At 36.0% G+C, this 21,079-nt stretch overlaps 1 protein-coding gene across 1 annotated transcript in view; it reads right to left on the bottom strand.

Annotated features, from left to right (window-relative positions):
- Positions 1–21,079, bottom strand: part of MMP16 (matrix metallopeptidase 16) — a 186,991-nt gene that overhangs the window by 78,155 nt on the left and 87,757 nt on the right. The window contains exons 3-4 of the mRNA XM_009674683.2: positions 18,616–18,764; positions 10,426–10,548 (exon numbers count right to left, since the gene is read on the bottom strand). Coding sequence (XP_009672978.2) covers positions 10,426–10,548; positions 18,616–18,764 — 272 coding nt within the window. The remainder of the gene's footprint in view (positions 1–10,425; positions 10,549–18,615; positions 18,765–21,079) is intronic.

Here is a 21,079-nt window from a genome sequence, read left to right as displayed (position 1 = left end):
GTAACATTGTCCTACAATACATGTAAGATTATGTAAGATTTAGGTAAGTTTACACAGCCTGATGGGTAAATGGAGAACAAAAATATTTTCATGAATAAACCTGAAGTGATTCATGTATTCGGAGTATTAAATGTGTTTGGTTAGATGGTACTGTGGGTTTATGTAAATTGAAATTTTATAGATTGGATTTTACATATATATTATTGTCTTCACAGGCTCATGCGAAAACCATGAAGTTATCTCTTTTGACATCCACTTAATTATTCTTGTATAGAGTCCAATAACATAGCTCTAACCAAAGCATAATTTCTTTTTCGCTAGCATGGACACCTCCAGGAAGGTATCAAGCCAGATTAGAAGAGAGTAGAGAATCCACCACTTCCCTCGATCTTTTTTTCCAAAGATGACTTAACCCATCATTACATACTGGTGCCTATTTTCTTATTTGAGTTTGTCTGGCTTGTAACATTGGTTCTTGTTGTGTCTTTCTCCTTTAGATTCAGGAGGTTTTATAATGTTCCATTTTTTCTCCTCCAAAAATATTTATCTGCACTGCAGAGTAGTTAATTTTTTGTTCTCTCCTGAAGTTTAAAAGTTTGAACTCTTTAAATCTCTCACTATAGGGCAGTCTTTCAAGCCCATTCAATATTTTCTGTGATTCTTCTTGCACTCTCTCCAATTTTAACTGTCCTTTTAAAATTGAGTGTATTAGAATTACAAAGCATTGCTGTATTGATCTCACTGCCGGAGAAGAAAAGTCCTCTGATCTGCAGGCCTGTCCTTACCCCTGCATGATGCAAATATTATGCGATTCAGATTGCTTTGTATGATGCCCTTCCCCCAAAAATATGTACTCATCTGTAAACTTACGATCAATGTTGTGCTGATTTTCAGGTGATTGAAAAAAATATCGGATGCACTGGGCCAAGTATTAACCTCCGCAGAACTCCATGCTAAAAACCCCCTCCTTTGTGAATTACTTTTCAAAGATATCTCAGTTAGTGAGGTCTTAAGCTACCAACCCTGTGCCTCTTGAGAATGCATAGTATTCAAAAAACAGAATGTCATGTGGCACTGAGTCAAAACACTTCACAAAAACACATACACACTGCCTGTACAAGACACTTCACAGTGCTTAACTTGCTGCTGTGCTAAGATCACCACTTAGAACGCTGACAAGCTTCGTCTAATCTTGCAGTGTGCTCTGTAAAGGGTCAGAGTTCTCTTAGTTGCTACAACATAAAATGAATATAGCAAGTGAATCAATAGGCTTGTATGGAAAATAGGACATGTCTAACAAAACTGATTTCATTTTTGAAGTCGTTAAAAGCTCAGCTGACAGAATCACAGGATAGTTGAGGTTGGAAGGGACCTCTGGAGATCATCTAGTCCAACCTCCCTGCTCAAGCAGAGTCACCTGGAGCACATTACCCAGGATTGTGTCCAGAGGACAAGTACAATTTACTACTGTGTTTATTGTCTTGCATTTAGGAATCTTACTAAAGGATCAAAACCACACTTTGCTTGGGGTTATGTAAACATAATAAAAAAATGTTCTCTTGCTCTTCTACCTGATGAGAGGAAAGAGAGGGATAAAAATAGATCGCAGATTTGTATCTGATGGAAAATAATTACTTGGTCTAAGAAGATTTGACTCACATTTTTAATTTTATCACTTTACATTTTCACACTTGTTCAGTGCTCAGAGTTAAGTTTCTGTGATAGATGAAAAAAGAAAAATTAAGCCACTGTGGTAGTTTCACATATGTTAACTAGGGGTGATTACCTAGGTTGGGGGACCCATTCCAGGGGCTTCAGCTATTGAGTTACTGCTGAAATAACATTCCAAGTCCCAAGATTCAAAGTAAAGAAAAAGGATTTTTCAAAGCACACACTCTATATTACAATAAGATACATTTTTGACTTCCAAAAGAAGCCTTCTGGAGAACTTGAAGTTATACTGAAAAATGTTGCTTCTAAAAGAAATGAAATAAATCACTAGCTATTCCAATATAAGAGTATTTCTAGAAAGAATTTTTAATAACTATGGTCACCTGGGAGACTGGTAAATGACTGTCCATTTTAATACGTCTTTAATACAAGCCATGATCATTTCTAAAAGGACAAATTCTAATCTTATTTTTAACACTAGTTTTGAAGTTGTGCAGCTGAGAACCTGGCTTAAAATATTTCACCAATGTAGACATGTAAAACCCAAATAATTTTACATTTCTTTCACAGTGTTAAGCATATAACCTCCAAAGGGGAAGTACAGTAACAAGATCAATGCATGCAATGTATTAACTCAATCAGAGATTCTGTCTTAAAAGTCTTCAGTTTGGACATACCACCACAGTAGCAAATTAAATTCTTATGTACTCCCTTTTCCTGCTATATATTGCTCTACATCTTAAAGTCATCACTCACCTGAAATAGTGGTAACTGTCACCAGTACCATAAAAGGAGGAAATAAAAATCTTATACTCAGTGTGTCCAGATAATAAGGCTCAAGTAAAAATCTGTGGAGGACATGCCAGCTGAGACTCTCTCCTATTACAAGGCAGCAGCATAGCAAGACAAAGGCCATCATAATATGAAAACAATATCTGCTAAGTACTATTTTCTTAACCTCTATGTCCAATGATCATTCAACAGAGAAAATATCCAACAGAGAGAAACCTTGAATGCTGACCTTGAGCAGATGTGCAACGGGAACCTTGTAAAGGAGCTGAAAAGTATACTCATCATGCTTTGCAATGTAAAAGTTTTTTAGTGAACAGAAGATGATCTGTAAGACGAAATATCTAATTTTTTACAAACAAGTAAACTGAGCACCACTTGTGTGAATTCTTAAGCTCCTATTCTTGGATGACCATAGCGGTATGCCCTCTGAATACAATATTTTGTGATTATTGTTGTTGTTGTTGGATGCAATGCTGTTTTCAACCTGGTAGCTGACTTAGGCATCAGAGCTTTTAAATCCATACCTTTTACACAAGAAAGAATAATATTGCAACAGTGATACGCACTTTTCACACTGATGTACTATTTCTACAGACGCTTGAAAGATTTTCTTTTGGAGACTGAGTCTGAAATTCTGAGTCCTGTTATTTTAGAAAAGCTCTAGGTTTTCCTTCTCCCTCTCCCTCTTCCCCCAAAATATCCTCCAAAAAAATTCTCCACTTTAAATGACAGTCGTTTAACTGCAACAGCTTTAGGAACCTTGTAAGGCTTTCAGGATATACCTCACTTGGCTGTTTGGAATCAATCATCTGAAATTTAAATACAGTATATAAAACAATATATATTTGCCTTTATATTTCAGCATTTCCTTTTTCTTCCTGAACTGTCACTAGAACAGCTCCTTATAATATTTCTCACAGAAACTGATATCATCCTTTATATAAAGTTAACTTTTCTGACCCACCCTAGACCCAAGAGGTAGGTCAGCAAAGGCTGGACAAAGCCTGAAATGTATTTGTATAGAGCTTAGCACTGATCTCACACCTTAGTAGTAATGGTCTTCAAAAGAATGGTAATAACTCAGTAATAACTTTTTCATGGTCTGTAGGTTTTGATACTTCTACTCTCTACTGCAAATACTGCTGTAAAATAGGTCCTATGCTCACTTGTGCATTAAATTCAGGGTACTGGATTAATAATGTCTTACTACACTGTTGTGCTGATTAAACTGGACGACAAGGGGTGCTCTCAGAACGCTTATGCAATTATAACAATGCAAGAGGGCATTTTTATTTTTCTAGAACATAAATATATCAATTTAATATAAATGAGGAGAATATTTCTATGATGCCATTTCCCTCAACCATTCCAAGATTTTCTTGGAGGAAAGTCACAAATGGGAATCCCTCTTCTAAATAAAGAAAAGATAGAAAATAAAAGAGTAGCAAATTAGCAAATTCAACTGAATGGGTAAAAAGTCAGCAATCTTGCTGAAGTAATCAGCCAATTCTAGATCTGTACTTGACATGAAATGATTAAGATATAATGAAATTAAATACAGCTTAAATCTGAATACCATGTTAAAATCTTACCTTTCCATTGCCATTGCTGTCAATCAAAACTAAACTGAACTGAAACTGAACTGAAGCTTTTCTCTTTTTTTTTTTTTTCCCTTGGTCTCATTGTTACTTTTATTGAGATGAATAGATTACACCTCTGGTCAAAGGTGTATTTCATTTTGTGCCACCATTTCCCTAGAGATACTTCCCATCAAGTTACTTTATTAATTTCTCACTGGTTTGGGTTGTCTTAGCTTAAACTCCTTCCTAGTCTCATTTTGCTAACTCTTTGTAGCTGTAACCTAAAAACCTTTTTCATGTAAAATGTGCTTTTCGTTCATACTGCTCCAGCTCCAGCTGATTAAACTCAAGTCAGAGATATTGCTTTTGATTTTCTTGTTCTATGGCTCCATTAAAAGTCAGCCTACTGTTGCCATGTTGGACAGAATCTATAATTCTCTTACCTCTTCTGTTTCATGGATAATATTCTCTCTGTATTCATTAAAAGGAGCTGAAAAATGACAAAGGTGGGATTTCCACAGAACTAAGATTAGCAAAATACTTCACAGACAAACGCTTCTACAGGAAATATATTCTAAAGATCCCAATGTCATAACTTACTATTTAATTTAAAATGCATAAAAACGCAAGATAAAAACTTTAAAATGGTAACATATTGATGTTCAAATACAGATTTATTTCAAGATCGCTGAAGTAGGTAATTGTTAAACAAGAGAGAATTGATACTCTACAGTGAAGGTAAATTTTAGATGAAAAAAGCTAACACTAAAAATATCTATGGTGAAGAACATTTTGTTATTAATTATACTGTAGAAGAGCATAGCTAATCAGCTTAATTGCCTGTTAAGTAGAGATCCTCTCTCACACGTACAGTTATCTGGACTTTTTTCATTGCATAAAGTTTAGAATCAGCATGGTGTAATTTAATCACCTTTCATTAGATATATTTTACGTGCCCTCCCTCCCTTCGGAGCTTAGAAATGCTGAGGTACGTAACACTGCTAATACTGTCCTTTAAGAAAAGGAAAGCATCACCCTTATTAAATTGCATTTTAGGAAAGCACCAAGCTTTAAAAAAGGGGGAAATATGCTTAAATCAGCACTCAGGGAATTGAAGTACTCAAGTTTTATTCAGATTCCTAAACAGTGCATATCACAGCATTAGAGACAATCAGGTGGATGGGAAACTTTCCCACGTCTCATAAGGTTGACTAGAAGTGTGATTTTTATGGTATTCTGACAAAAAGCTTGTAGGAGATGCAGTTATACTGGCATTAAGAGTGCTTTTAAGGATCTTAGTTAACGATCTAATTCTACATCCCTGCTTACTACTGAAAGCTAATGCTTACCCTCAGGAATCCCTGGTATCACCCCTGTCCTCTCAGTTCTTAGGGGCTGAAACCGTATGGTAGTCTAACAGTTTATCAGAACTTTTTAGAAGAAAACAATTAGTCTCTGTAGTAGAAATCCCTATTTTTCTGGAGTTTACAGCTGCAGCAGATCATCAGAGCTCTAGCAAAACATTTCAGTAATAATGATAAGAACTCAAAAGCGGGTCACTTTGAAAGCACCTGCCTTAGCAGAACCCTAAAAACTTCTTCATGCCGCTCAGAGTGCTTCCTATATATGGAGATATCACCTCTCAAAATAAATCTCTGCATGCATTTTCTATGCTACCATGTGCTCTGTGATATAGAGGAGCTGTTAACTTGAAAAATTGTTCTTGATTTCAAACACAGGGTAAGACTCTAGATTCTTTAGCAAGCAGACAGCTAGGTATTTCCACTGGCTTAAGGTCTCTTAGGCCTCATGTGCACATATGGAAACAAATGGTAACGAGGTGCAGCCCAGTCCTGTAATTGCTTCTAGCGCGTTTCAAAATGTATTGCTTAGCTATAAATCAATACAAATGAATTAAAGAGTGAAATATTGATTCCATATTGGAGAATGGTTTTCATAAGTTTCAGTTATTCATAAGCTAGTTGAAGTTAGAATTCTGTCAGCATCTCTGAAAAATTAGACCATCATTATTTCCCCTTAGTTCTGCTACTCATTTTTCATGGAAAGAGAATAGTTTTGCGTGTTGAGTCTGAAACAACATTGACATGTATTTCAAAAATAATGCAAAGTGCATGTCATCATAATGCAAAGTTTATGCCATCATTTCAGGATTGACAGAGATTGTATCTTTCATTCAAGTACAAACTATTGTGTTTGAATGAAAATCACGGAAATTCAGCATATACTGACTGTGGCAATTACAATCACTAAACTGTGTAATTCCTCAATTTAGCAAATTTTCTCTAAGAATTACTGCACAGTTGCACTTTTACAATATTTCTTTAATTCTAATTTGTTGCTGCTTTGAATCAACAAAGTATCACTCTAAGTATTTTTTTTTTTAATTCAGTGTTTTCTTATTTTTCAAGATGTCTTTAAAATATCCAGGGAAAATGATCTTTTCATATTCCACATACTGTGGACCAGTGAAATAATGCAGACTATTGTTAATGAGCAGATAGGACCTCTCATTGCATACTGGAGCTCCCAATTAGTATTAATTAATCTGACTAAACAGCATAGAGTTATACATGTCTCAATTTTTCATCTTCCATTGCTCTCTGAAGAGCTGAAGTCGAGCTTGTTGAGAGAGGAAGGAGACACTAATCTAGTGCTTGACCCAGTGCCCACTGAGGTCAAGAAAAAGATTCAATTATTGCTAACAGGTTTGGGATGAAGCCCTTAACCATCTACAGCTAAGTATGTCTTAAAGATTAAATGAATGTTGCATATTGCTAACCATTGAATTTTTTTATTTTGCCTTAAAACAGTAAAATAGAGGTGCAGAATAGCTTTTAAACTATTATTTTATTTTAAAACCATTATGAGTTTTAAGCAATGATGAGCTAAATTCAAGACAATCTTGGCTTGAGAGCACTCAGAGAACACTCTCTCGTTTTATTTGTGGAAGTGTTCTCCAGACTGAATAATCTGAAAATTGATCAATGACTGACTCATAGTGCTAGAGTTAAAATTATGAATAGCATGCCCAGATTTCTGATGAGGCAGACTTTATATTCAATAATTCTCCTTCTAAAAAAACATATAGCTTTCACATTCTATTTTACAATTCTGATTGCTTTATTACTATTGATTCACAATCCTGCTCCTTCTTTAAAAAACTGAATGATCTACCTCCCTAGCAAAAAAGAGGTGGCTGTTTTTTAAGAGAGACTCATAAACGTCTTTGTAAACAGCTCCTTAAAAAAAAAAAAAAAAAAAAAAAAAAAAGAATCCCTTAATAGATTCCAGAGATCTCCTCTCCGACTCTGTATATTATTCAGTCAGAGATTGTTGTGTAGCCTAATACAGTCTAAAACATGAAGGGAGCATCAAGACCGTATCATAAAGATCCTTCTAGTTTGCTCTGTAATGGAGCTATAACTTTCATATACTCTAAATGTTCTCCTTTAGTCTTATACTCTTCTGGCTAGCAAAAAGTTTCAAAAATGATCATTCCCTATTTAGTTTCTCTTCCTCTGTTGGTGAAAGTCATATTAGTACAAAGCATAAGTACGAATAATCATGCTTACAAAGTATACAGGCATGAACTAAACATGGCAGAAGATACAGCAAGTAATATTGCCATATAACTTCCCTAGCAACAGAACTCCTAAGAACCACCCTATTCACCAATTCATGCAATTGGAAACCTACATTCCCTGAAGGAGAGAAAGTGTAACTCGTATAACACCATATGCTATACAGAGTTACTACTAAAACGCTACATTAACATTCCAAACACTGGAAATTTGTATCTTGTTGATATGGTCTGCACATTTTTTTCCAAGAGTAATTATCACAGTATAAAATATAATATGTGGCCAAAAGGACAAAATTATCATAATAAACGATCATAGCAAATCATTTGTGTGAAGCTCCATCTTGAACTCTTGTGAAACTATTGCAACTTTAAAAACTGCAATTTGAAAACACGGAAATTCAGAAAAAATAGGATGCAAGTCACATCTATCTGTTTTGATATTCTTATTCATGATTAGAGATATAAACGAAGGGGGGAAATATTCTGAGCAACACTGATTCATTTACATTTAATAGGTGCCAGGAACAATTCTTAGGGACAAAATAACAGTGACAGAAAATACTAGTTAGATGTATAAAGTAGACATAGTTTAAAATGTATATGTGATCTCTGTTCTGTTTCACCATTAGTAATATTTCAATATTCTGCTTAAAGTGCAACATCTGAGCACATACTGTAAGATCAAGTAGCCAGACTGCAAGTTAAGTAGTAAAGCTACCTTTTCATCCAAGGATTCCTCTCAGCCATGGAATTGCACATGTAGGACAGTGATATATACAAAGAAGAAATCCACCTCTGTGGACTTCACAGAGTCCATTCAGAGTTTATATTTTACAGTATTATATTAAGTATTTTGTTAATTAGCAATTAAGAAGCTAATTTGGAAAGTGTTTCCTGCTAACCTCACTGTGATCCAACTAAAATAAATGGCAACAAGTACCAAATATTTTAGGAAAAAAAACTATTAACTGCTGTTGAGGTCCATGTTCTGCTCATCTTTACTGATTTCCTCTGGACATAATGGCAATGCCATGAAATACAACTTGTTGCTACTATCCTTCTAGCTCAGAAAAGCGGATGAGTGTCGTCCTGTGATAAGATGACTGTGATGGATGGCATCTGTTTTATTGTTTGTTCTATGTTTCTGTTCTGTTCTTTTTGAAATGAGGGTGAGGTGGCAGACACCGAAATGGGGGAGAAATTGTTCTTTCTTTGGAGGAATTACTAAGCTTGCTTGGGATGGAGGTGGTTCAGACCGTGAGGTACGACTAGCCAGGAAGGCACAGAATGGAGCTGGATACCTCCATTATGAAGGTTATGAAAAGACTAAGAAGTGGTACTGAGATAAATGGAGTACGCAGGCGATACCAGAGATATGACGAAAAGTTTGGGTAACAAAGCAACTGAAGAAGTCATTCAGTTAACTGGAATTAAGCCTTTAAGCAAAGAACCACAGGGAAGGACAAAGCAGGTGGGGAGAAGTGTGTAAGATTTTTATTTCTTTTTTGTTGTTCTTAGTCACTTTCAGCTTTCCATATTCTGAAAATTTAATACTATATTTTTTGTTTTAATAAAATTTGGCTTTTGTAGTTTAAATATCTTTTGCTCCGTGGATTGCTACAAAAAAATTTATAGGCTGATTGACCTCAAAGCTCTGGTCAGCTGGAGGTCTTGTCACAGCGAGAGAGTGAACATTTTGCAAGAAGGAAGACATGAAGTAAAGAATTGCTATAAATTCTTCAGAGTCAGAAAGATTAGTTGCCACATGGCTTAATACTGGCACCCTCATTCACTATTATGACTAATGCCTTGAGTGACAGTACAGGAAAATATACAAGTGGCCAGATTTACACTGTTGTAAAAAGTTTTGTAATGGAGTAGAGAATTAGGCTCCTCCCTGTACAAATTAGGGGGAAAATACACATATATTTCTACATACCTTTGCATGCATAGTCACATTTATGCCACATATATTATATTTAAATTTTAAAATGTAGATAAATGTAAAATGCCGGAAGTGGACATTCTTATTCTAATCAACTATCTACCACATCTGCATTAATAATAAGGCATGTTTGATGTTGTAAAAAAAAAAAAAATCATTAAAATATAAGTCATAGCTTTGATATAGAATAACTAAAAAAACTGTCTCTGCATTGTGGTATGAAGAACAGACCAGGGACAAATCATTTTTTACAGAATTTAGGTGACATTCCATGTAAACTACACGCCAGACTTACGCTAGAATTGCTAGAATTATACAGGTGTTCACCCCTAAACATGTCCCTGTGCCCATCATCATGTAGGCAGGAAGTGGTTAGGTCAGTGACTCACCAAATGGCAATCAAATTCATTTGTACTTTGAAATAGACCTGTAGGCACCTACATTTTGCAGAGAGTGACTCCCTTCAACGGTGTATTTTACATATTAGAGGCCTCAGTTTCAGTACACTACTACTTTCAGAGCAATGTTCCCTGAGAAGTTAACAAGACGGTTGAAAGATAGGGTTAAGAACATATTGGAGGTTAATTTGATGCTGAAAGTTTCAAAGAACTTACTGTTTACTAAACACATGCCATTTAAAACCAAGAAAATCAGTTGGTTCTTAGGTAATACCTAGGTACTTTTCCCAGAGTTATTCAGATTAGTATTTTTATATCACGCATTGATAAAAATCTTTTTGAAATGTTGACAAATATTTCAGAATCTTATATTTACCTTTAATAAATACTCACTGCTACCACTGAGTTATAACTCTATATTAATCTTTTTGGTACCTGTAAGTGATATGTTTGTGTTGCCACTTCTGTCCTGTTAACGCGTATCGTTTCCGACGAATGTTAAATTTGGAGCTACCTCTTGTTTGATCAGGAACACCACATCGAGGCTTCTTCATCCAGCTGCAAAAACCAGTACCACGTAGTTAAAGCAACATGGAAGACAAATCATAACCACTGCAAGAAGAATGTCAGCATTTTTTTGAAGTTACGCTATTACCGACTTTGTGGCTACAAACAATAATGACTATGAACAGGAACAGTCATCTTCTCATAGGCTTTGGATGTATATTTTGTGGAGTTTCATTGCCTCCCATGACACTCAGAAACAAATTCGTTTGCTGCTACTTTTCCTAGTTTTCTGTTGCTACAAACTCTGGACAAAGACTTCACAACTGGACGTGTCTTTCAGCATTCATAATTTATTCTGATTCTTTAAAGGTAATTATGAGCCGTACTACCAGTTTACCTACTGAAGATGAAGTTAAAATATATATACAAAGACTTAGTCAAATCACTAGGTCCTGAATTTTTTTTTTTCCTTCTATGATTCTTCTCTTTTGTCTCATTGTCATTATATTTAAACAAGCCTCAAGTTCTTTTAATCAGAGAGTCCAGTGAGCTGGAAAATATATTTTTTAAGTCAAGATACTGAGAATGCTAACATTATAAAACTACTCATGTCTTCATTAAATGCTTTCGCTATCTTACTGCCTTTCAACACAATAAAAGGATTAGCTCTAATCACAACTGTAAGCTGTTAGTGGAGTTATCTAAATCAAGAATTCTGCCTACGAATATTTAATGCACTGCACAGAATCAAACTGAAAAGGTCTAAATCATCAACAAAATGGTCCACTGGAGTAGCACTTGACTTTCCACCGAAGTGTTCAATTTTTATAATAGCCTGTATTCCAATGTATTCCAATATGTCAAATATTTCAAATTTGTCAGTATTCCAAATATGTTAAAATTAGGATGATACCTAATTCCAAAGCACAGGTTCACTGTCCGTATCACTGAATGAATAGTTTCTCAGTTGCAGTGCAAGGAGCTATTTAGTTTGAGTAAATGTAGCAAAGTTAAGCTGAAGTCGTCATTATATAGGAAAGATGAATAGTTGCAGAACAATTGTCCATTACTATCAGGAAGACAGTAAAACTAAAGACATTTGTTGTACAAGTAAAAGACAACTCCTGTGTTACTTCTCTGTTTCACTGACTTGACTTTTATCAGGCCAAGTAATTATTGACGCAAAAGCTGCATTTTTCTGTGCATTTTCCAATTTTTTTTACTGCAACAGTAGTATTCATATCCTATATTCTGACTTGCATGAATGACTTTCTGACCATTACCTTGGCATTTAACCACCATATCATAAATATATACATCTAGGAGCTGTATATATGTATGACTGGATGGCAGAGAATTCATTTGAAATGTCACCTAATTAAAGCATAGACTACTTTTAAAATATGCACAGGTAATAAAAATGCAACAACAAAACTAACCAAGCAACCAACCATCTTTCATCTTTCCTGCAGGTATTCTTTGTTCAATATACCCAAAATGAAGAAAAATATGTTGTTTTGTCCAAAAGAAAACACGGAACACTCACAGCGCAAAGGACTATTGTATATATAAAACATAACCAAATGAAATCTTTCATTTGTTAAAGAAAACCAATCCTAACAGATAGCAAATAAAGTTTTTAGAGTAAGAAAGGCATAAATTGTTCGGTTCCACTCTCAACGACTGAGATGTGCATTCTAAGTTTTACAGCTACCGACAACGCGTATTGCATACCGAATGAATTTTTAGAGACAGGCTAACGCAACACGGGCTTCCAGTCAAAGCCAGCCACGCTCATTTTCATAAACCAGCATGAAGAGGTATGTGAGTACAGCCAGGCTTATAACACTTGGTATATATTGTAGCTATGGATTTATAGCAGATAACTGTTTAAATGACTACGTATGAGTTCAGCCGACCAGCCTGCAAGCAAGTGTTGATTCAGCAAAGTAGATGTTAGCAGCTTCTGGGATACGTTACTATCGCGAAGTTAAACCCACTCTAATAATGAAGTAAAGAGGCAGATCTTAGTTACAGACTAAAGGGCAGTTCCACTCTTCTCAGTATGATAGCATATTTACCTTCAGCAAATGAGATTAAAAATTGGCTCAGACCTCAGGAAACTTTTAGGCACGTGTTGTCAGAAATACTTTTTCTCAGTGAATATTACATCAGCATGCAGTTACCATGCATTGTAATGATTGGGTATATTTGCATTACGTGGCTGAAACTCCACACATACATTGCAGGACACATATGCAACAAAAGACATGTTTTCTCACCTTAAGGTGATATCACTACATCAAAAGAAAGAAGCAAGGAATAAAGCAAAGAAACCCCAGCTATTTTATTTTGTTAGAAACTGTACAAAAATGTAAGGGTCTGGCACAACATATATAATATAATGTATCATTTATAATTCTATTATTTTAGGGGCAATGACTGTAAATCAACTGAATCAGGCCATAAAGGAAAAAAAAAAAATTAAATTAGTCAACTTAACTGATGGAGACCTATCTTAATAACAGCGTTTGCTCACCTGGCAGAGAGCCAGGGCAGATAAGAAGTGTAAATATTCAAAGCTGTGGATTTAAAAGTCAATCTTCAAAGCCATTACTGAACTAAGCTCTCTAGTTATGTCAAAGGTTCAATACCCTTACAGAAAATACAGTTAGCATTATAAAAGATCTCATGCTTCACAGAAAGGTCTAATACAAAAAGACAAGACTAGCAGGTAGCAGAGATTCAAAATTCAACACTTCATCATCTTACTAAGTGCTAAAAATTCATTTTTTAACAAAACAAAACATAGGCCAAAATAACTGTTTATCAAGATATTTAAGAAAACACAGTTTATTGTTGCATTGGTTCTGAGTGGTCTGTACCTATCAAGAACATTATGTTTCTCTATAGTTTGAGTGGGCAGAGGATGTTCTATGTTTTCATGGTTTGACCCATTGCTCTTCTTACGGTTACAAAGGTGACTGGTTCTGTGGCTCATACACAATAAAAACCCCAAGGCAAACCAAATGGAGAACTTTGCACATCACAAATGGCTCACTAGCTTTCAATAATCTTTCAAAAATCTTTGTGTAAAAATTCAGGAAAGGTGCAATTCATTCCATTTATGCACATGAAGAATTGGACTGTCACCAAACCTATCACCTAAATCTTAGCTGAGCTAAGTTTGTCATACAAAATTTCCAGTAAATTATTGAACAGTCAATATCAGAGTCCAGTCTTTTCTAGCACAGAAATGAGGCAAAAGGTCAACAATTTCTGCCACAAAAATTCCCTTTTCAAATTTGCTTTTAATTTAAAAAATACTTTTGCAAACAGTAACTATTCTCATTCTGACTCGGGGGAACACTTCTATCAGGAATAATTATTAATGCCCAGGACATTTGGGAATTCTGTGCAATGTCCTTTTCTGTCTGTGAGAGAACTGACAACAAAAAATCATCTCTATTTTTTTCCAGTTATAGCTGCTTTCAACATAATATGATCAAGGTGTTCCATGTTTTTGATTGCTTGTTGGATTTTAATTAAATTTTTATAAATAATTATTTTTTATAAAAACAGGTGCATACTGGTAATGACTTTGCCTCTCTTTCATCCTTTCTATTTGTTTCCGAACCTGTGGAAATCTTTTATGCAGCAGCCCCTAAAAATTAATATTTTATCAGAACTCAATAAAGAGGCTTGATTGTGACTAACGTACTCTATCTGCAGACTATGTCACACCAAATTCTTCTCTTAGCTCCATTAGTTTAAATCTTGAGAAGACGCATACGTCAAGAGAATTAAAACAGTTTAGAAACACAGAAATTCTGAAAAGATTGAAATAAAAATATGCAGCAACACCACAATGCTCCTGCAGTGGAGAGAGAGCTGAACCTGAACTTCTCACAATCCGAGTCAGTTTTCTAATTACACTTGGATATTTGGGGATAAGAGGAAGAATCTCTTTCTCTCTCCCCTTTCTTAAACCTCCAGGAAAAAATGTGAAAAAGTCACATTTTGTTTTTAAGTGGAATGAAATCATTAAAAAAAATCCACTTTAGTTAACCCATGTATTTTTATTTTCTCTCTAGTCCTAACCAGAAGTGCTCTCTCTGTTGCTCAGGCTCCATAAAATTAAAAATAAACAAACAAACAAATAAAAAAAAAAACTCTTTGCTTTTGTCAGGGATATAATGAATGTTTGGAAGGCTTGTTTTAAGAAGAAGTAAATTCAGCTACCAAAATAAAGAAAATGAAAAAAGGAGGGTGCCAAAGATCTAACTTGCCTTAGCGGCTGAAAAAACTACAGACATTTATTAAAGGAAATTACTGCAAGGCTTTCCCCTGGTGTCTCCCATTTTCCACCTTTTATCACAAAGGTCTCCACGGTTTTCATTGACTTCAGTGGTCTCATGGTAAAAGTTCTTGTGAGGGGAGAGATGTGTTTTCTGAACTTCTTTACTGTCCCTACTGTACTTTCACTTCTAGGACTTTACTGCCACTCCTGTAACTCCTGGGAATTAGTCAAAGAAGAATGATGTAAGATACTATATTTCAACCCTCTTTTTGAGGATGGTTTCTTTGCAAGGCTTTTCACTAAATGTTAGCTGAGGAAACAAGACCTCATAGACAGCTTTTGTATTAAAACAGCAGTCACCATTGAAACAGACCGCTGAGTTTGTTTTAATAGCTTAAAATTTACTGCTCGCTCTTATTCTGTGCCTGATAATTAATATGTAAGCAGCAGAGATCACGCAGAAGGGATATATGATTACATTTTAATTATAAGCCCTGAAGTAAATTTGTAGAGAAGCCCACCTGAGTATTAACTGGCACACTTGCCGTTTATTTTAAAAGGATAACATAAAGTGGATGCTCTGATACTACTGCATAAATTTGTTCAGCATCCTTATCCACTACCATTCTATTTATAAACCCAGAAGTTTGTAATGTATCCCCTTTCATTAGAAAGCACATTTTTGAAATGCAGACATTTTTGGCCCAATTACGTAGCGGTTTTAAGAAAAGAGAACTACTACTCTTTTCCACTTAATATGTTTGTTTTAGGAATGTGAAAGAGTTAGAAGCCAACAGTGGGTCCATTTTTGAAAGCCTCTTATTTTAATAAGCCATTGACTGAGTTTGGTAACATAGAAATGAAACATATAAAATAACGGGGCATCCAAAGCAAATGTCAGACCATATTTTCATTTGGTTTGCCATTGTAATGATACCTGTATTTATAATAGCCCCTGTACTCTCACACCTTTACAATAATGACTCCTTCTACCACTTGCTCTTCCTTATTCCTAGCAATCATGTGCATCAGGCTTTTCAAGCTACTTGAGAAATAAATAAAAAAAAGAGAAAAACTAGTAAAGGATGAGGAGTAGGAGGAAGACGAATACCATTCATATTTATGCACACCAAAATACTCTTTGGGCGATTATCTGTTTCTCACAACAATAAAACCCCCCAAGAGACTTCTGATGATGATGATGCTACAGGATATTGTTTCTCTGCTAATATTCCCAAAGTTGGTTCCTACCAAGTTACTACAATAACTTCTTTTAATTATTTGTCCTTCTGGAGACTAAGAGGCACACAGTAATCTCTTCTCAAACATGCTAGAGAGGCATGGAAATCCCCATGCAACAAGATGAGAACATACTGTTTCTACGAGCCTCCTGCTGCAGTCTTTATTTTGTAATCTGAGCATTGTACGTGATTATAACATTCAGTAATCACAGAGAACCAAATGGTAAGTTGCCACATATTTCTGGCCAAAAGAGAGTATATTCTCTTCTCATAGATGAAAAGAGAAAATGATTTTAAATGTTTACAAAATACGGCTATAATTGAACAATTTAAAAAAAAAAATCTATCCTTTATTATATAGCTGCATCTCCCAGGGATACTCAGTGGTCTAAACTGATGGTTACTTGAGGCCATACTAATGTAACCCAATGAGTTTATCAACGCAAATGTAACAAGTCTTTAAGGAGTCAACAGGACCAGAGGCAATGGGCAGAAACTGAACCACAGGCAGTTCCATCTGAAGCTGAGGAAAAACTTCTTCACTGTGAGGGTGACAGAGCATTGGAACAGGTTGCCCAGAGAGGTAGTGGAGTCTCCATCCTTGGAGATATTCAAAAGCCGTCTGGATGCGATCCTGGGCAATATGCTCTAGGTGACCCTGCTTGAACAGGGAGGTTGGACTAGATGATCTCCAGAGGTCCCTTCCAACCTAAACGATTCTGTGATTCTGAGTCAATTCTGCTCCCAACTTGACTGAAGTAAATGTGTAAGCAAATGCAGAATTCATCCAGTATGAGTTACATGCACTAAAAAATTCTCAAGCTTTAATATATCTTTCTGTGCAGCAGAAAATCCTGCACCAAAAGATCTGGAAGACTCAGCCTACATCAGAATACAAAGCGAAGGCTTTGAACTGCTGTGTAGGTGGATTCATCTTTTACACAAAAGGCAAAAAGAAAACAACCTTGCTGACATGCTGGCCAACATGCCCAAGTTAGCCAATATAAAATAACTCCCTCTGTAGTTAAGAGTTTTATTTTTCTTTTTTATTTTCAAGTTGCTGCCTGACGCACTAAAGTAAAAGGTGGCCTCCACTCTTCCTTTGGTTGCCACTTTCTGTCTTCTCTGCACTGCTAACTGAGCAGATTATTTTCCTTTTAGTGAAACGGATTGCCTCTTCCATAGCTTCCATTAACGTGTCTTTAAAAGGCTCCTAGTAACTAGTGTAGTAGCAGTCTCCCCTCGAGGATGAATCACTGAAGCTGTGTGAAGAGCCCAGGCTGCCCGCTCTGCAGCCTGGAGCATAAACATGCTTTGAGCATGGCTCTCTCACAAGGCATTTTCTGAGTCTACTGCTATGGCACTGCCTGTTCTAAGGTCCTTTAAATTCCTAAACTGAGGGATGTGACCAGCTCACCTCCCCTTGGGGCAGCCCTAAAGTCTGCTTTGCTTTATTGCTTTCCAATGCAATAATACATGTGCCAGTGGAATAAAATGATTTTTCCAATCCTGCCAGCACTTTAGATAGTCTCTTCCCTAAACCATAAATGATTGAAAAATCATTCATGTCAGCTACTTTACCGGGAAAGAATAAAACAGATGACACATTGGGGTGGGGCTGAAAAGTCAGAAACAAAAGAGGAATTTCTTCCCCGGAAGTGTTTCTATCTGCTAATATTAAAGAAACAGTAGAAATACATGTCAATATAGTAAATGTCAGAATTGTAACCACAGTGTTATTTTGTTATCATTTGCTGTTCAAGTAAAGTAACTTCTTGCTAAAATCACGGTATATAATCTTTATTGCATTTTAACTGGAAAAAGTCCAATGAGCACTTAAAATCTTAGTCCCAGATAAGTTTTCTTAATTGTGTACTACTATTCTTTCTTTTTTCATCTTTCTGGTACATTTCTATTTGCATAGTATGTAGGCATTTGGATATATCTTTTAATCATTCTATTACATAACATTTGACTTTATCTACATTCATCCTGTCAGTAAAATCAGATGCTGACTACCTTACATGACTTCAGGCTTGCAAAGGGCATGCAAAACTCATTTGATTTTACTGCATGTTAAAATGATCACACCTGTGCTTTTGTTACTGGAAACCATTAAACGAATGGGCCAGTGGAGAATGCTAAAATTTTTTGCAATGAGGATGAGGGAATTTACACTAAAGATTTTCCAGTAAGAGAAGACTCTTTCCATTGAGATACATTTTGTTAATTTTCTTTCCTGCCAATTTTGAATAAATCTGGCCACTTCTGCACTGTTAACCTTTTGGCCCTTTCTTCAGTTAACCCTAAAACAGTTTCTTTAGAATCACACGCCCAAAAGCAGAGAGCAGAAATCTGGCCATCAGGTACAATGAAAGAGAGCACAAGAAGAAGAAAAAGTTTAAAAAAAAAAAAAAAAGGCAAGGAGAGAGAGAAACAATTTAACTCCTCATTCAAAGTTGCAACATTATTTGGATATCCCAGTCACCATGCTCCACCTGCTTTAATGTTTTCCCAGTTCTCTTCTACTCTTCCTGAAAGAGAAAAGTCAAGAGCAGTCCAGCACCAGTTACTTACTCAATTGTGTTCCTGTCCACTTTGCCTGTCATGTTAATGCCATAGAACTGCTGCATGGCAGCTATAGCTGATTGCATGGTTTCCGCAGAGCGCAACACCGACATTCGGGGGTCAGTTGGCGGAAGGTAGCCGTACTTTTGTAACCATACCTGCAATGACAAGCGTAATGGCTATTGAATACAGATTAGAGGTAAATAAAATGCTCCCTAGTAATCAGATTTGTACCGTATGTGATGAAGCTTTTAATTAACCAAGCATAAATCCTGTCAGTTTGGTATTTTGCAGAGAAGAAATTCTTTTGGGCTTTTATTTTATCTCTTTATTAAAGATTCTGCTGTTTTACGAGTTAGGACTTGTGTTTTGTACCCAGGAGCCAGCTCTCTTTATTCTCCGATACCTCCCGTTTCAATTATTTGTTGAACGTATTTATTTGTTTCAAGTAAGAGCTTAAGCACCTACCCCTGGCTCTAGGGGCTTCAAGAAATTTTTAAAGCAGACAAAATGTAAAATCTACAATATATGCCACATATAATTGACTGTCTACACGGCACACAATATTATTCACCAACTATAATAATAAATCCACAAAAGCCCTCACACAATGGTACTACATTGGTATTTTCTCTCAAACAGCATGAAAAAGAAGGTGGGAAGAGATTCAGCTTTCCAGGAAGATTACTGAACTCACACAGTGATAAGCAAAGCAGGCCCACTTATAGGAAACTCCCTGATGACACGATCCTCCTTTTTAAATGGAAATAATAGATTTAGTGCAGACTGTTTATTTTCTTAACTGTGTAAAAGTGAGAGGGAGAGGGCATGGTCCCAATAAGTGAAAGCTTTATGGATTAAAGCCAACATCTCAAATACACCTGGAAAAACAGGAGCTCTCACAGCACTCTGAAATATGCTCTCCTCTTGAGGCAAAGTTTAATAAACAAATAGTTGCAGTCATCCTAACATTTCTAAGCATTCTCAAAATCCAGCCTATGCAGGGCAGACTGCAAGACTTTTGAAGGGATGAGAGCACTGATACATCTTTAAAAATGTCCTCGACAGCTTCTCATCTGAAGCTCACTACACTGAAAGGTACATATATTGCCACTATACAACACAAATTCTATTGCTGCAGCCTCACTTCCCCCAGTAAAAAAAATACCTGTGACCCCATAAATCTTCTTTCTTTCCTTCTTTAAAGAAAAATGAACAAATAAACAAACAAATAAAAAAATAAATTCAGACACCTCTCTCTAACACAGCACATCCCAGTCTGCAGATTCCGGATTGTTGCATTAACGAATGTTATCCACCCACCCTCCCCTTAGACTGCGTTGTTGGATTTGTCTGCTTCATACATCACTTTTGGGTTATCTGTCTGTGTTTATACACACTGTTTATACACACCCTGACATCAAAGTGCATGTTTCATGATTCTCAACCTGAAGTTTAGCTTGCAGAGTCAACCCGATCCAGTTCTGCAGCAGGATAACCATGTTAGTGGTGCATTCCCAATTTATAGAAAGGAAAAACTGAGCTTTGGTTTTATATCCAGCGAAGCAACTCAAAAGGGATAAATTCATTGGTATAGTAACTTTATTATCCACTGAATATGGGTGAATATCTGGCTCAGTGCAAACCAAAGATGAAACCAGCATTAGAGATAGGTGAAATCTTCAGATTGTGAGTTCAGATATTTCTAATTTAAACAGATTTAAACTGTACCCCCCTCCCCTCCCCACCCTGAGTGCAGCTCATACACAATATCAGCAGTGGTTGTGAGCTCTGCAAAACAGAGAGATGCAGTACAGACAGGATTAAGATATAGTCTGACTTCTGCTGCCTTAGGACACTATCTCCATATACAGGTGCCACTTGAGTACAGGAATAAAATTCTATTTAATAGATAGACTGATGCTATTATTTCCAGTTTAATTGAACTACATGCTGTACCCATATCCAACTTTTGCATACTCCTGACTTTTTGCACTTTTCAGTTCCAAAGATGAACTTGTGAACTTTTGTTTTAGATTAGTGTCTTCACATAAATCATTTAACTTATGTGCCACTTTCTGTAGGAAGCCTGTTTTTTCTTTTATTTTTGGAGGGTGGTTTGAAGAACCAGCTAGAGTTGGGAAGTTGACAGAAGCAAAGTGAGGTGTGGAAACAAGACTATGGAAGTAACGGATCAGTCTGACACAGTCTGGGTGGATTTCAAGGTAATACATAGAGTTCCTCTGAATTAATATTCACAACAAGTGTAACTAAGAATTGGGTTATTTTGAAACCCACCCTTTCAACTTATTGCAGAAGAGGTGGAAGGGATTAATGCCAGAGAGTGACATTAAAACAAATTATCAGTCACAGAAGCAAAATAATTCTGAGCAACATGTTACTATTGCTTGAATTGATCCCACTCTGTTGCCACCCTCTCAGCATGAATTTGGGATGCAGACACTGAGCTGGG

The sequence above is a fragment of the Struthio camelus genome, chromosome 2 (genome assembly GCF_040807025.1).
Source record: "Struthio camelus isolate bStrCam1 chromosome 2, bStrCam1.hap1, whole genome shotgun sequence".
NCBI lineage: Eukaryota > Metazoa > Chordata > Aves > Struthioniformes > Struthionidae > Struthio > Struthio camelus.
Note: the sequence above shows the minus strand (reverse complement) of the source record. Positions and strands in the feature narration are given on the sequence as shown.